The following is a 17,407-nucleotide window of genomic DNA, read 5'->3' as shown; positions in this document are numbered from 1 at the left end:
AACTGTCTTATACTTCATTCCACACTAGTGCTGCACCCTTAATAAAACCCAATCTTGATAAAAAGCAAAAACAAATTTCAAATCTGACCCCAGGCAGAAAACAGACCCAAAGTGAATTTGTTTACTCACCCAGACAAATATATTTTTTGTGTATTATGCATATTTTCAAAAAGATATTTTATATATAGAATGCGATTTAATAACCCACCCGCTCGCTATCTGCAGGAAACACTGTCCTGGAAAAGACACAAACTCCTACGTGTAAACATAAGGCCTGTCACATTTTATGCCTGTTTTTCTATTCTCACTAACTTAAAAAAAAATCGTGATTTGTTGTAAAATTTAGGTGAAAGGGCAGAGACACAGAATATGTGAATGATTATCCATCTTTTAGATGTAGCATGTCATTAACAATAAAGAGGTGAATGTTTCCAAAGGAACTCTGAAATGCATCTATCGAAGGTAGCAGAGCTTAAAGCCGCATGTAACTTATGACAGAAAAAGAGTCCAAGCAAGTAATCCACAAATGGACAAGACTTTCAGGAAGGTAGGGCAGGCCCTGTGCCGAGTCCTAACTAACACCAGGCTCCTTGCCCATGGCACCACGTACAAACCCTGCGCAGAGCCAACAGGAGGCCATCTTGGGCAGGAGCAGCAAGTTATGAAAGGCAATAGAGATCCTTCCTGCTATGAGGGGACACGTTCTCACAGGCTGGCTCCAGGATTCTGTCCCAGCCAATCACAGTGTCTGCATGAACTGGAGCCCAGGCTGATTGAATCATGAAAGTGATAGGGTTCATTCACAGACACCAAGGCCAGAACACTCTGCAAACTCATGGTAAAGTCACACATCAAGGAAAACCCCATCCCATTGCCCGGCAATAAATCCTTAGCTTTGAACAACGTAAACATTAACAAAACCACAGCAGCCACCATATCTGGAAGCTTTGACTTTTCTCTACCATATAATTTAATCCAGGGTGTTGTTATTAACCCTGGATTATTTGGCTCTTCATATCAATGTGCCAAATAATTCTGTGGCTCAACAACAGATGCTTTTCAATTCCAACACATATCCCAACATACTTTATAGAAAACTTACTCATTTCAAGATACTCATAGAACAATCCCAGCCTGCCCATGGGCTGCAGATGGTAATCCTGTTCCCATCGTGGGGTTATCTTTTCTGATCCTGAAACTCTTTGATATCGTCCAATTAGATTCATAACCCATCTGTCAGAAAGAACAAATTATAAATTAGAACACACATTGTCAGACCCCCCCCCATCATGAAGCATTTCATGCTGTCTCAAAACTGAATATGTAATCCTCACAAGAAATTAAATTTCTCTTTCGTATGTTTAACATCTTCAGTTTGTCCATTTTTCCCAATATTTTTCAAAATATTTGTTCCATGAAAAATTTATTTATGAAAAATTTCAGTGAAATAAGCAGAAGGAAGATCAACACAAGCTAGTCCCAGCCACTGTAGACAAGTTCTGTTTATAGTAGTGTGCAGGGAGAACCAGGGATGGTGTCTTAGTTGGAGTTTTACTGCTGAGAACAGACACTGTGACCAAGGCAACTCTTATGAGGACAACATTTAGTTGGGGCTGGCTTACAGTCTCAGAGGTTCAGGCCATTATCATCAAGGTGGGAGCATGGCAACATCTAGGCAAGCATGGTGCAGGCAGAGCTGAGAGTTCTATATCTTCATCTGAAGACTGCTAGTGGAAGACTGACTTCCAGGCAGCTAGGATGAGGGTCTTAAAGCCCACGCCCATGGGGACACACCTACTCCAACAAGGCCACACCTCCAAATAGTGCCACTCCTTGGGCTGAGCATATACAAACCATGACAGATGGTAACTTTATGATAGTAATGATGAGAATCTGAAGGAGGCAGAAGGCCAAGCATCAGGCCAAGAACCTCCAGGCTGGGGTACTTAGTAGTGACTATAGACAGCCTCTTGCAGAACGACACCCACCTTTGACAACACAACACAGAAGCTCTTGTGATCCCAGGATGTAGGAAGCAAAGCCAGCACGATGGTGTGGGATCTGTGAGACCGGGGGGGGGGGGGGGGATCGGGTGTTCGTAGCCAAGGGAAGTGAGGGGCGACTGCAGAACACTACACACAGAAGTGATAAAATAGGTCTGAGACTCTGCCTCAAACCAAACAACTTGGGGACAACAGAAGAGATGCAGGTCCCCCAGATGAGGGTGCAGAGCCTGCCTTGGGAACCACTGCATACCGCTCCATTCCAGCCTCTTCTCCTTTTGAACATTATCCTTCTCTGTCCCTGATAAATGCTTGCCCTCTTAATAGCAATCTGCCCTGAAAACAGATCTGAGATGGCAACGGGACTGGCCATGCATCTGCGTCAAACTCCTCCTCAAGTGACAGCTGGCTTCAAGTACACACACACATCTCCTACAATTTGGTTGCTTAGACAATAGGTTTGTGTGGGTCTGAAATTCTGATGATGAGGATCCATCACAGGACTCTAAAGACAAATGCTATAAACTGGTGCGGGCCCTCACCTGTTCTCCGAGCCCACCAAGTGTGAAGCGGATTCACTGTGCTGGCCTTCTTCCTGCTGGTGGCCTCAGGCCAGTCTCCCCTGACTATGAGTGAGGCCTCACTCAGGACAGACACCCTTCCGCAGAAAGCCCTGACTTCCCCATCTCTTCCCACTTCTTCCACAGGAGGCCAGACAAGCGAAGAACTCAGACTCACAGGCCACTGAAACCCACACTCTCCTGCCCTCCGGGTATTCTGGTGGAGTTAAAATGTGCCAGTGGGATGCCCACTAGCCAGGGCTGACGTCAGGGCTAATGGGGATCCAGACAGGGAAGGGGGGCCAGCACACTTCCCCACACTCTCGAGACCTCCTGCTGACCGATATGAGCTCCCAGGCGGAGGCCACTGAAAATGGAACTATGATTGGAATCTTGGCTTGGAAACACCAGGCCGTGTGGCCTGATAGCTCCTGCTTAAAGATGCCATTGTTTGTGGACAGCAAAGCCTTCTGTATGTCAACACAAAGATCTGAGGATGCCCTAGAAGCTCCGATGCTGCAGCCATTCCAGGAGCTCCTAACTTAGGTGACACCAAGCCATGATAAATAAAGGCTTGCTCTGTTTGCCTTGCCTCCACTGCCCAGCCTTTTCTGAACACTGTCCCTGGCCTAGAAAAAGCAGGCATTTTTCTTCAGGGCTTCCCAATACATCTTCTGTCCTGGTATATCCCTAACTCAGCAGATACTTCTCCTTCCTCCATGCTATCTTCCCACGCACTGTAGGCCACAGTAGAAGACTCTGCCTGGCTTTATGAGCTATAGACTCCAAGCCCATTGTTCCGTTTTTCTGAGTTGAATTACTCATCTGTAATAGAGACTCATCCATCTTCTGAGACTTTGAACTCTTTTTTTTTTTTTTTTAAACAAAAACAATAATAAACTGGGCTGTGATTCTGGAGCCAGATCTCAACCTTGACTACATTTGGGAATTACACCACAGAACTAGAAAGAAACAAAAACAAAAAACAAAAAACAAACCAAACAAGCAAACAAACAAACAAACAAAAAAAAAACAGATCCTTTCCCTCCCTGGCCAAGACTAGAAGCAGAGGTTACAAAGTAACTCCTATACAAATTTAGTGTAACATTAACAAAACACGGTGATAAAACTTTGTATCACATTTTTTCTTGGCCTTTTATCAAACTAGAGTCAGGTGTCATTTCCGATTAGTCCATCCCACCCAGAAGCACACACCTCATCCTGAATATTTCACATCTGAATTCTTTTTTTTTTTTTTTTTTTTTTTTTTTGGTTTTTCGAGACAGGGTTTCTCTGTGTAGCCCTAGCTGTCCTGGAACTCACTCTGTAGACCAGGCTGGCCTCAAACTCAGAAATTCGCCAGCCTCTGCCACCCAAGTGCTGGGGTCAAAGGCGTACACCACCATTGCCCAGCTCACATCGGAATTCAATGTTCTTGTGAAGGGTCAGCGTAGCTATGGAGGCCTTGGCTAGGCCCCTTGAGGAGGTTTTCTCTATTATAGTATCCTTTCTCGTTAAGTAAATACATTGTTATTTTGAAAAGAGTTACACAGAGGGAAAGAAATATGACAGTTGTCCCTGACTGAACACCCAAGGACACTGATGTTCTAGGTCTTTTAGGGTTTTCATTATTTAATGTTAACATCATCTCTGGGGAAGAAAAAAGAAAATCCCTAGACTGTCTCAAACATCAGCCGGCTGACATTCTCTGGCTCCTGAAAAACACCATGTAAATTACTGATGATCTGCAGACGAGGCCCAGGCAACACTCGCTCGGGGTCTCACGCCCAGTGCCTGCTCTGTACCGGGGACCAGTCCGGCTGTAGGCTCAGCGGAGTCTGGAAATCCCTGTGGAATGAAGGGTGTGGGCCGGAAACGGCCAAGTCTAAGAAATTCTGGTCAAATGTCCTTTACTGTGTTCCATTGGCACAGCAACCTCGTGTGAGAGCAGCCGAGGTGGCTCTTCCTTTGCCCTGGCACTCTTCAGAGGACTGAGGGTCTGGGAAGCAGAGGTGACAGCACGCGTACCACTGTACAGGATTCTGCGTGGAAGCAGGGACCTGGCCCACGCACAGTAACAGCCCCAGGAGGCTGCCCTGACGGACACTTGGCAGTCTCGGGTTTCGAGCCAGTGGAAGAGAAATTAAAAACATATGACATCAGTATCTTTAGCTAGAATAGAAACCTCTGTGATTGTTAACAATAAGCTTACCGGAAGTGAAAATAAGGACAGGCCGTGGGTGCTTTAGGTCACATTTCAATTGCTCATAATTAATTTGGGAAATACACCCTACCCCCTAACTTTTAAAGCTCAGAAAACAGCCCCCTGTCAAGCAGTTGTTTATCAAAATATTTAGTGTTAAGCAACCTACTTGGCTCAGAAAATGCTTCTTTTGTTAAGTCTAAGAATGAGTTAAGGTTTTTTTTAATACATTTTCATATTGAAACAGCCTGATTTGCGCATGACCTACTTTTACTTATCTGGAAAAACACAAATATGAACTTGATGAAAGGAAGGGTTGTTTTCTGTGCAGCAGGATTAAAGTTATCTCACAGCTAAAGCTGGAATCCTTTCTGGGATGGGAGTGTTGTCTTTGCTTTGAGAAGGGCCTTGACAGGTCACATTGAACAGGGTGGATAAAGCCCTGGTGAAGGATGTGGACGCTCTGAAACCTGGCCGGCTGACTACTCCAGAGACAATGAACAGAAACATGGCAAGGAGGGACGCAGAGATTCAGGGCAGAAAAAGAGGCGGGACTTGGATGTGGCAAGGCAACCCAGTGAAGAATGCAGGGACATCAGCCCGCAGCCCGCGGTGAGTTCTAAGCGAGTCCGTCCCACTGCTCAGTGGGATAAAAGGCGCTACAAAGAATTTACACTTTGAAATTAGACTCCTAGGTTGTCCTCCATGCTGGAGGATGTTTAGGAGAGGGGACACTTTGTCGGTGCTGGCACCGAACAGAAAGGAGTAAACAGAGGAGGTGCAGTAGAAGGGCGACCAGAAGTTTCATGAAAGCAAAAATGGAAGCCAGAAAGCACTTTGAAAAAGGAAGTGCGTGGTCAGAACAGCCTCCCAAGGAGGTTCCCTGCAGGCTTCCAGAAGATCTGAAGAGCATCAGGTCCCACGAAAACATCGACTATAGTACAGGAGGCCATTCTGGATGACTTAGTGAGGGCTGAGAACCACAGAATTGGGCAGAGTTTTGACAGGCAGCTTTCAAAGGCAAAGGTCCAGGTGACCTCAAAGCCCAAAAAGGCCAAAGCAGATTCACCCGAGAACTTCTGGAAAGGTCTTGGCTAGCCAACACCTTGAAGTTAGCTCAGTAAGACTCATATCAGACTTCTGACCTCTAGAACTGGAAGACATCGAACCTTATTTTAACCTATCATGCTTGTGATAATTTGTTAAATTGCAACAGAAAACTATTATATCAAGTGTCCTGTTTGCATAAAATATAGGCAGGGCTGGAGTGTGGGCAGATCCCACAGTGGGCCCTTGCTAATAATCGGGGAGTCACCGTGTTCTGCTACTTTCTCAGTGTTTTAGGGAAACCATTCAAAAACTCCTGTGGTGATTGTTTCTGACATCTCAGGGATCACAGGAGATGTCTGTTCTTGACAACACTGAGTCTGAAGTCATCGTATCCTGGAGTCCAATTCCACGGTAACCTCTCCCTGCCCAGTGTGATCTGGGTAAGTCATTTAATCCCTTTAAGCCACAGATCTACATTAGGAAAAAGATGATTAAAAATTTTGAAATCAAGCTATGTAAGTACCAGCACACGTAAATATATGCACATGAAAACACATAGCTCTTAGTGCAGAGACGGGCACATATTAGGTACGTAACACATTACTATTAATGACTTCTAGATGCATGAGGGGGGATGCTATGTAAATTTTTGGCAGTATGTGGTTCACAGCACTAACAAGGGCCTTTTCTCAAAGATCTGTTTACTCAGCCATCAGTCATAACCTAAGAGACATAAACTACAGCATGTGGGATTTCCGTTAGATATGAAGATGAAGGTCTTCTATAACTACTGTGTGTGCTTGTGTGCGTCTGCGTGTGTTTGTGTGTGCACTCAAGTGTGCAGGAACATGTAAATTCCAGGGGTGAGCATCATGTGTCTTCCTCAATCTTCATCTAGCTTCTTCGAGGTATGGTCTGTCCTTGAGCCCAGAGCTCCCCAACTGAACTATGCCCACCCGCTGGCCGATGAGCTCCAGGGATCCTCCTGTTTCTCCCTCCCCAACGCTGGGGTACAGTGCCTGGCTTTTTACATGAGTACTGGGGTTCCCAATTCCGGTCTTCATGCTCACACAGGACGCACATTACAACTGAGCCATCGGCTGAGCCTCTCTATATAATTATTGAACATATTAACATATGAACTACCGGTTGGACGGTTTGCCCAGAGTCTCAAAGCAAAGACAACACTCCCATTCAATTTCAACAGATTCTCATCATCTCTAGAGACAGATGTATGGTTCCCTGAGTAAACTTTCAGTGGGTGAGCTGACCTGTCCCCCTTCCTGCCACCCAGGGCCACCTGTGCAGTACTCACGGGAGCAATACTTCTTGTATGTTATTCCAGATTGCCTTTCCCCCCATGATGATCGTCAGCTGTGTAGTCAGTTCAAGGAGGCAGCCCCCCGGGTCACACTGCCATGTCACAAAGAGAACAACATTTAGATTCCAGGCGTATTAACTTGCAGAGAAGTTACATTAACATCTCTATTTGTTCTCTCAGCTAAAAATACCACAACTACACAAGGAAGTCACTATTCATTAGGCCGCTGAGAGAAAGCAGGCAGCAGCTTCAGCTGTCGAAAGAGGAGCACGCCTCTGATTCCCTCACCTCTTCGTTCCTGTATTTGCCCAGCCAGTACACTGGGTCCCCGGGATAGCCGACGAATTTGCCCTTAAAGAACGCGATGTAGAAACACGAGGAGTAGTAGTTGACAAACTGGAACAAGAACATCTTCATGGTCAGGCTGTTCTCATAATCAGTCTGGGTCCTCGGGAGTTCTGCAGTCAGATCAACGACAAGAGAGATGGTGAAAATCCGAACAGCTCTGAGGCCCAAGTCAAAGGCTGTGATACCCCAGATAACACAATTCACACTGAAATACAATTCAAACTGTTTCAATTTCATCTGTTTTCCATTCCTTAATATAGCCGCTGTGTTAATTCTGAGTTTACACAATGTTTTGAGTTCTCTTCCCAAATATGCCTCCATGGCATGGTGTGTGTGTGTGTGTGTGTGTGTGTGTTTGTATGTGTGTGTGTGTTTGTTTGTGTGTATATGACATTAAAACCTATTGTACTGGCTGGCTCTGTGTGTTAACTTGACACAGTTATCACAGAGAAAGGAGCTTCAGTTGGAGAAGTGCCTCCATGAGATCCAGCTGTTGGGCATTTTCTCAATGAATGATCAAAGGGAGAGGGCCCATTGTGGGCAGTGCCATCCCTGGGCTGGTAGTCTGGGGTTCTATTAAGAAAGCAAGCTGAGCAAGCCAGGGGAAGCAAGCCAGTAAGTAACATCCCTCCATGGCCTCTGCATCAGCTCCTGCTTCCTGACCTGCTTGAGTTCCAGTCCTGACTTCCTTGGGTGATAACAGCAGTGTGGAAGTGTAAGTGGAATAAATCCTTTCCTCCCCAACTTGCTTCTTGGTCATAATGTTTGTGCAGGAATAGAAATCCTAAGACACCATAAATGCTATGTTATCAAATATTAGCAAGAACTGTTTTGGTCTAAAATTCTCCAACTATCTTTGCTGTGGTGCTAGGGATCAAACCCAGGACCTGTGCCACTGAGCCACACGGTCAACCCCTTAGAAAATCAGCTCTGAACTGCCTAGCAAAGGCTGTTCTTTTGTCTTCCGGAATCAGATCTATTGGAAGCAGCGGGGCAGGAGCAACTGGCTAGAGGCACTTGGGAAGCACAAAGGACTGTCCTCCTAGCTAGGAGTCTCAGCCAGCCTGACCCCTGAGCATCATTCTGAGAAGGACCCAAATGCACGCAGGGTGTGGGAAGTCCCTGACTCTCGCCATGAAGCAGCTGCCCGGGAAGAGAGCCATCCAGAAGTGATGGCCACACTCGGATGAAGCAGGCAGCACTGCTGAGAACTGTGTTAACTGAGACAGCACAGGGGATGGCACGCACCCACCAGTGTGGCAGTTTGTTTTCTCTGTGACAGAGGCGTACACTTGCAGCTGGAGACCCTATTCTGCCTGTTCGCAATAAAGAGACCATTTGCTTTCAGCAGTGGAACACAGGAGCTAATGTAACTGAACATATTCTTCAGCCCGATGTGCCTCTAAAGCTTGGATATTACCACCATTGTCTCTTCTAATACAGAGATGCACATGGCTTTCTTCCCATACAGGATAGAGTGATACGCTAGCATTCAAAAGTTGCTACTCATTTTAACCAGCAGGCATGAAGACGGCTCAATGGCTTTCTGGGCAGAACCTCACCAAAGTTGGTGATCATGATGGCCACCTTCTCGTAGACGGTGTTGAGGATCATGATGATGATGAAGCTGATGATGGAAGCTGTGATGGATGTGGCCATCTGTGGGGTCAGGTACTTCTGGATCGGGTCTGTCCCATTGGGGTTCGTGGGAAGCGTCGTAGAAAACACGATGAACACGGACAGCCTGTAGACAATGATCCCGATCACAGAGGCGATAATGAGCAGGATCTGAAACCAGCAGTGATGACACAGTGTGAGCCTCAGCAGGAATCAGTCAGAGCTGCATGGGGGCGCGGCCGGGCCCTGGCCCCACACTTACAGAATGAAGGGGCAGGGGCTCTGTGTGGGAAATCTCACATAAGAGCCACGAGACAAAATGGGGGTGAAGTGGGAACAAACGTGAGAGCCAAAAGGGAGAGTAACTACCTGAGCGGGACACTGTAACGGGAATTAATTAAAAATCATCAGGGAAATGCAAATCAAAACAACCCTGAGATTCCATCTCACATCAGTCAGAATGGCTAAGATCAAAAACTCAGGTGACAGCAGATGCTGGAAAGGACGTGGAGAAAGAGAACATGCCTCCACTGCTGATGGTATTGCAAGTTGGTAAAACCACTCCGGAAATCAGTTTGGCAGTTTCTCAGAAAATTGGACATAATACTACCTGAGGACCCTGCTATACTACTCCTGGGCATATATCCAGAAGATGCTCCAACATGTAATAAGGACACACGCTCCACTATGTTCATAGCATCCTTATTTATAATAGCCAGAAGCTGGAAAGAACCCAGATGTCCCTCCACAGAGGAATGGATACAGAAAACGTGGTACATTACACAATGAAGTATTACTCAGCTATTAAAAAACAATGAATTCATGAAATTCTTAGGCAAATGGATGGAGCTAGAAAATATCCTGAGTGAGGTAACCCAATAACAAAAGAATATACGTGGAATGTACTCACTGATTGATAAGTGTATATTAGCCCAAAAGCTCAGAATACCCAAGATACAACTCACAGACCACATGAAGCTCAAGAAGTAGAAAGACCAAATTATGGGTACTTTGATCCTTCTTGGAACGTGGGTCAAAATATCCATGGTTCACAGCCAACCAATAAACTGAGCATAGGGTCCCCAATGGAGCAGCTAGAGAAAGGACCCAAGGAGCTGAAGAGGTTTGCAGCCCCACAGGAGGAACAACAATATGAACCAACCAGTACCCCCAGAGCTCCCAGGGACTAAACCACCAACCAAAGAGTACACATGGAGGGACCCATGGCTCCAGCTTCATATGTAGCAGAGGATGGCCTTGTCAGACATCAATGAGAGGAGAGACCCTTGGTGCGGAGAAGGCTCAATGCCCCAGTGTAGGGGGATGCCAGGTCAGGGAAGTGGGGGGGGATGGTTGGTAAGTGGGGGAAGAGGGGATGGGAGAGGGGGTTTTCGGAGGGGTAATGAGGAAAGGGGATACCATTTGAAATGTAAATAAAGCAAATGTGTAATAAAAAAATAAAAATTAAAAAAAAATTAAAACAAACCAGAATAATACCATAAAAGACCCGCCTGTCAACTCTCCGGCCAGAGTCCTGTGCTCCGGCCCTGCAGCCCACCACTGTTTCTTGGTTTTTCTTCCCTGCCAAGCTCTCCAGGTAGATCCTCACCCCCCACTCACTACCCCTTCCCCTCCTGTGTGCCTCCTCTCCCCCCCTAGCTCCTCCTCCTCTCTCCCCGCCAATCTCTGGCCTCTCACTGCCTCAATGTGATTGGATAGGAAATATCTTGCAGCAGGATACTGTTGATGGCTATTACACTGTGTGCCGGGCAAGAGAGGACATGGTATGTCACTTACTGTGTGATCTATAAGAGTGCCACTAAAGAATTTCTTATGTCAAAAGGAGTGCTATCTTCAGACAGCACAGAGGTGGAGGGACCTTCTAGGTCAGAGGTTCTCAACCCGCTGGGTTGCGACTCCTTTGGAGGTGATGTGACCCTTTCACGGGGATCACATAGAAGATATCCTGCATATCAGTTATTTACATTACAGAAGCAATGAAAGTGTTTCTTGTCCAACAGTGAGTGGTTCAGCTGTGGCGTTTGCAGGGGGTTGGTTCTTCAGTTAATCCCTTCGAACAGAGAGCCAGTCACTAAGAGGCCACAGGGGCTGGCTTTGCCTTTACCATAGTAGCAGCAGGGTCTGACCCGAGCCCTAGCTGAGGTACCGGGTAGCTGGTATTGGCAGCAGGTCTCTGCTTTAAGAGCTCCTCCTGGTTCTCACACTCAGGTACCCCTGAGCTGGCATTCACACCTGAAGCCCCACGAGCCCCGCGGACCTGCTGCCCTTTTGAATACCCCCCCCCCACACACACACACTTCCCAGGATCACACAGTGTCGTCGGGAAGGTTGAGGAGCACCAATTTAGATGCCGCTGGGGAGACCGTTTTAAACTGTTTTCCCCCTATGGTTTCTTTCTTGGGGATACTTTAGAATCATGGACTCTGTCTCATTGCCTGTGATGAGAGCCAGGGTGGGGGTGGGGGGAGCTACAGAGAACAAGAAGCACCAGGGAGGCGGAACTACAGACTCCTGCATGTGAACCCCACTCTGCCGCCGGCTGCGACCCCGGTACGGGTTAACGGCCAGGCTTTGCTCTTCCCATACAGTGGGCAGAATGCTTCTCCTAGGCCTAGGAACAGCACTGGGTAGTGCTATTATTAGCTTTGATTGTGGCAACCAATGTGTTAAAAAGATGTTTCCTTCCTTGCTGTGCAGTCTGCATATAGAAAAGGCATTGTATTTCCCTGTACTCTCCCTCATTATCTCCTTTCCTCTTTCACAGTTAAGTCTTGTGAAATGAAAAGGAGTGTGTGTGTGTGTGTGTGTGTCTGCGCACGCACGTGTAAATTAGCTAAGGCTGAGAAAAATTGTATTATGTTGACCGAGAAAGTCATTGCATTTTTTCCAAACAGGCCATTAAAACCTTTCTAATAATTCCTCCCCCACCCCAATTACTTTTATAATTATTCATCATAAGAGCATCGTTGGAGTGAGCGCTCACTGCCAACCTCCACCCTCTTTCGCCGGTGGATTTTCTAATTAGTCTGTGCCACAGGCAGGGTTGGGCTGATGGGGGGGGGGGGAAGCATGGGAGTCAGACACAGACCTCAGCAGCTCTGCTTCCCTGGCCTGTCCCGCCCTTGGCTTGGGTAACAGGTTCTAGAACCTTCCAGAGCTGTTACAAAACCTGCTAGGCCTCCAATCCTGGCAGTGAGGTTTGCTTGGCCTTCTTGGAGCAGGGCACAGTCGCCCCTCAGGTTTATCTTTTACTGACTCTTAACATATTTCAGATCGAGCTGTGGTGTGTGCTCACTGCTGAGAGCTCCACACTGGACCGACCTAGATCGCTTCCCCTCTAGGAGAGAAGCTGGCCTTTCCTCCGCAGAGTCAATCTCTCCTAAACCCTCAGCCTATGGGCACCTACTGGATGTTCTTTAAGTTGTAGTCACCAGCCCTCACCAAAATTATACCCCAGACCTGGAGTCGACTTTCAGGAACTGATAAACCCAGTTTCTATTTCACTATCATATACACTAAAGGGAAATCGGCTTTATCATTTCCGATTTAAAAAAAAAAACCCTTTTAATTATAAAAAGTAATTTCAAGAAAATAGGTAAGATAATTATGAAAATAAAAGCAACATTATTTGAGAATTGTGCCTTATTTGCACATTCAAAGTCACTCTTCACATCACCCGTGCCTTTCCAGTGAGCTCATCATAAACTGTAAGAATTTCACACATTGTGGATATTTCATGAGCAAACCTTTTCAAGAAGGATCTACAGCACCCCACTGTCTGGCTGAGTCTGAAGTAGGCCATTTTAGGCTGCGGTGTTCCAGTGTGTATAGGCCTATGTGTGTGCACGTGTACTATACAACGAAATAGTCTGTGAATCTATTCTTGCCTCTCCATAAAAACCCATCCCTTTGTGACCCAAGGTGAGTTTGAACTAACTATCCAGCTTTGGCTCTGTGAAAAAATGGGATGACAGATCAGTGCGGCCATCCTGGACTTTGAGATGCACACCGAGGCTGACGTGGTGCCCCCAAGAGGCAGAAAGTAGAATCTCACCAGGAGCACAGATTTCATGCTCCTGGGCTCAGGATGTTTTCCTATGCGGCCTACTTTATTTTTCATGGTGTGTATGTGTGCTATAACCTGCTATTGAGCTCCTGCAGCTGTGGGGGGCTCCACCCTAAGGTACCAGTCCTTGTGTCACCTTCCCTGTGTTTATATTTCCTCGGGTATTTTGTTTAAATTCAGTGTGCCAAAATCTTACTTTTTCTCTGAAATGTCTTCCGCTGCTAGTGGAGTTTAGAAAGTCATTTTAGACCTAGAAAACACATTCACTCGCCTTTTATTTCTAATTTATGGCTTACAGTTTTATAAGTATTTTGGCATTTGTTACAGCATGTGGTCCAAAGTACGACCGTGACCTTTTTTTCCCCAGCAGCGGGCAAGCATTTCCACTGTTCATTAACTCACTCAAGATCTACAACTCTTCATTCCTGATGCAGTAAATCCCCGCCTCACAGCCTGAATCTGGCTGCCTTGTCACATTCCTCAGTCTCCTTATTCCCAAGCCAAACAAAGCTGTCATTAAATTGTACTACTAATATTTTAGATGTTTGTTTGTTTGTTTTGTTTTTTGAGATAGGATTTCTCTTTTTATAGTTCTAGCTGTCCTAGAACTTGCTCTGTAGACCAGGTTGGCCTTGAACTCACAGAGATCTGTCTCTGCCTCCTGTTCAACTAATATGTTGAAGAGCTGTTCAACTAATATGTCTTTATTAATAACAAACAGAACTAGTTTGTAAAGTCTGATGGTCTTAGCATTTTTTTCATCTAAAATCAGTTTTTAAAACTTTTCCTTTCTTTAGTTTTTATGCCTTCTTGTTTTTTCATATCTTTTTGTTACAGAAAGTCCTAAAATTTAAAATTTTAGCTGTTGCAATTTCTTAGAGTTCTTTCTGCCTCTTGGTTCTTGGGTTCTTCAGGAGCAGCTGGAAGCCCCTGACTTGCTGGCAGGAATGGAGGTGAGGAACAGAAAAACCACAATGTACAACGGAGAAGGTACCCTGACCTGCAATACTCCATGTGACAGCCAGGGGGCGCGCTGCAGCTATTGCTCTACGAGACCTTGTAGCAACTACACCTGTCTGTATGAGACCAGGTAGGCACCATAGCGCTTTGCTCAATATTTTAAAGGAGATACTAAAAATCTTGTCACGTAATAAAAAATTAAACGATTACTCAAACATAGGCTTGAAACAGTTTCTTACCCAGAATAAGACAGCGCTGGCACACAGGGTGACCCGGATACACTTCCCACAGGTAGTAAATGGGATGCGTTCCTCCTCCTGGTAAATAGAAATGGTTGGTCAAGGGGGTGACACTGACAGAGCTGCTGATATCTCTGGATGTATCAACAGATCTTAGACTTAAAAACAAACCCTAGCTTGCCAGCACACTGTTCTCACTTATGACTGCGTAATTAGTTAACAATCTCAGACAGACACAGACACCATGTTCAGTGTTGGTTTGCTTTGGTGTTACATATTGGACTCAGGCCCTTCACTCACCTGGCAGATGCTCTCAGCTATCAGATCCATGAGTCTGGCTCAAGTTTTATGTGGCCAAGGTTCCTCCTGATTTCCTTGGAAGAGCAGCCAGACTGTAGCAGCACCAGGTGCGGGACCTTAGCTGGCGCTCACTCCGAGCCCGGTACTCTCCTAAGGGACCTTTAGATGCAACCCCCACTCCCATCAATCCTCAGTACAGCAACCCTGCAACTCTATCACTTCCGTTTTATGGATGAGGAAACTGAGGCGCAGATCCAGGATCAGCCAGCCCATAAGCTGCCGTGTTAGGACCTGAGCGTTAGCCTGCAATGTCGGCGACACAGGATTCTGCCCTCTAACCCAGGAGGATGCACAAGGTAACACAGGAGAAACAAGGAATGCAGACCGGTGAGATCTCATTCATTAGCAAACAGCCTTTCACTGGGGGGTTTACAGTTCATTAGCTGACCATGTTAAATGGCCAGACCATCTCCCCTCGGGCTCTCTGGAGGCTTCAGCATTTTGTGAGCCACAGCCTTCATACTGGAATATCTCCTCCTAGGCACTGCCCTGTCCTCCCTAGCAAACAGTAGTCATTATTCAGAATGGGGGAGCCCTGCATGCTACCAGACAAATGTTACCTGCTATGCTATTTATAGAATGAGGATGCTTAAGTACTCCCCACCCCTTATAGCACCCACATTCTGAAAATCTGTGGGTGCTAACTTAGAAAACTACAGTGGGGGACATTTCATGCTTGGTAAAAGAACTTTCCTTCCAGGAGTGGTTGCTCCTATTCCAAACCCTCTGTGGGAACAGATTCCCATGCTGGCCACTAAGAACAGCTCAGAATTCCGTGTTGACAGAAATGCTGCAAATACCCAGAAATCACCTGCTGGGGGTTTGGGGATGCAGAGGGAGATTTCTTCTTTTGGCAGCAGTAGTTACAGCAGATAGAGTCTTCCAGTGACAGATGCCTCACAGAGTGCTGGCACACAGTAGGACTATATGCATTCCTGCCTTTCAACCCCCTTTGACTTCAGTAAGAGTCACAGTACTTTTTGTGTACACTCCAACCAGAATTTGGGCCAGTGGCTGAGACTCAGCACAAGGCAGGGGGACAGCTAAGCCGGCACAGGATAATTGACTGCAAGGACAGTGACAAGACCTGTGACAACTGAGACTCATCTGTACGAGCCAACATGGCTTCCTTAAACAGCTATGCCATTCTAGCTCTTTAAAATATACACATTTTACTGTTACTTCAAGAGAGGGGCCACAGTTGTCTCCTGGGTACACTGTCCTAAGCAGTGTCCTGACACATCTGGGATATTCGGCACCCCAGCGGTGTCCTAATGGGCTCAGACACCTGCACTGTTCAAGTCCCATGACAGCCTGGTGGATGGTGTTGTGAAGCACTGCAGAGAGAGCCCTGCACTGCATCACTGTGCCGAGAGCCTGCAGGGAGTGTGCACTGCACTGCAGCAGAACAGACACGTACCTGAGTGATCTCGTTTATCACCACGTGATTGCACTGGGCCTCGTACTCCGGCCGGGGCTGCTCCTCTTGCTGTAGCTCCACAGTGTCCCATTCATACTCCAGCTCTGCCTGGCGCCGCTTCCAGAACTCCAGAAACAACGTAACTGACAGGAGAGAAGAGGACAGGGCGGCTCTTTTAGATTGGTGCCACACTCCCCGCTGGGAATTACTACTCCTCTTTGTGGCGAGTGCAATCTATTTACAGGAGATGCTGACATTTTAAAAGGCAGGAAGCACTTCTTTCTTTAGATGAAAATGTTGGTAATTTACAAACACTGTAAAGCATGGAGTTCTGAGGTGGGCAACAGAAGGCAAGTGTGTGTGTGAGACACAAGACTTGCCGCCCACGCTTCACCCACTGAACACACAAGTAATTCCCCGTTCAAGAGCGGTCTGTGGTTCAGCCTTTCCCTACGCCCTCCTTACTCCTCCTCTTCTTCCCTCCCTCTGGGACCGGGCTAGAAAGAACACTCTAGTGCCCTCTAAATAAGCTAAAACAACATTTTTACATGGAAAAACCAATCTCTTTCTCAATTTTGTACAAATATGAAACAATTAGGCGTCTTTATTTTTCATAATCTGCAACTAAAAAAATAAAAAAGCTAAAAATGTCAAACGTTAATTGAAGATATGCCTTCCGGGTTAGTTTCCTAGGCTCCTTTAATCAGTGCACCGTCTCTAGCCCTTCTTACATAAAAATCCTGACATTACCATGGTTCCGTTCACAATTACTGTTCAAGTGTCCACTACATGCTGAGAACAAGAAAGAGACAAGGGAGTCCAAGATGCATGGGGGCTGGGTGGGGGGAGAGCAGCAGAGAGAGCCAGGGCAGACTGTATCGGACACGGCCAACAGACCAGTGCGTCTCAACCTGGGGGTCGCAACCCCCGCAGGGGTCACATATCAGATAGCCTGCACATCGGATATTTATGATTCATAACAGTAGCAAAATGACGGTTATGAAGCAGCAACAAGATAATTTTATGGTATGAAGAACTGTACAAAAGGGTCACAGCATCAGGAAGGTTGTGAACACTACAGTACACTTCCAGACCTCCAGGGACAGACTTCCAGAGGCGGGGTCCTTGTGAGGTCTTGGGATGACTGACATACTCGGGTAAGGAAGGAAGGTGGCAGGGGAGAAGTTTATCTTCCTCAAGGATCTGCCATGTCAAGGAGGTCAGGGTACCAGGTGCTTT

The 17,407-nt window shown here is 46.5% G+C and overlaps 1 protein-coding gene across 3 annotated transcripts in view; it reads right to left on the bottom strand.

Moving 5' to 3' along the window:
- Nucleotides 1-17,407, bottom strand: part of Ano6 (anoctamin 6) — a 176,534-nt gene that overhangs the window by 18,378 nt on the left and 140,749 nt on the right. For all 3 annotated transcript variants that reach the window (XM_052160235.1, XM_052160236.1, XM_052160237.1), the window contains 6 exons: nt 16,169-16,311; nt 14,389-14,466; nt 9,048-9,273; nt 7,426-7,595; nt 7,132-7,229; nt 1,103-1,233 (listed from right to left, as the gene is read on the bottom strand). In XM_052160235.1, the coding sequence (XP_052016195.1) occupies nt 1,103-1,233; nt 7,132-7,229; nt 7,426-7,595; nt 9,048-9,273; nt 14,389-14,466; nt 16,169-16,311 (846 nt within the window). The remainder of the gene's footprint in view (nt 1-1,102; nt 1,234-7,131; nt 7,230-7,425; nt 7,596-9,047; nt 9,274-14,388; nt 14,467-16,168; nt 16,312-17,407) is intronic.

This window comes from Apodemus sylvaticus, chromosome 17 (assembly GCF_947179515.1).
Source record: "Apodemus sylvaticus chromosome 17, mApoSyl1.1, whole genome shotgun sequence".
NCBI lineage: Eukaryota > Metazoa > Chordata > Mammalia > Rodentia > Muridae > Apodemus > Apodemus sylvaticus.
This window is presented reverse-complemented; position numbering and strand designations above follow the sequence as displayed.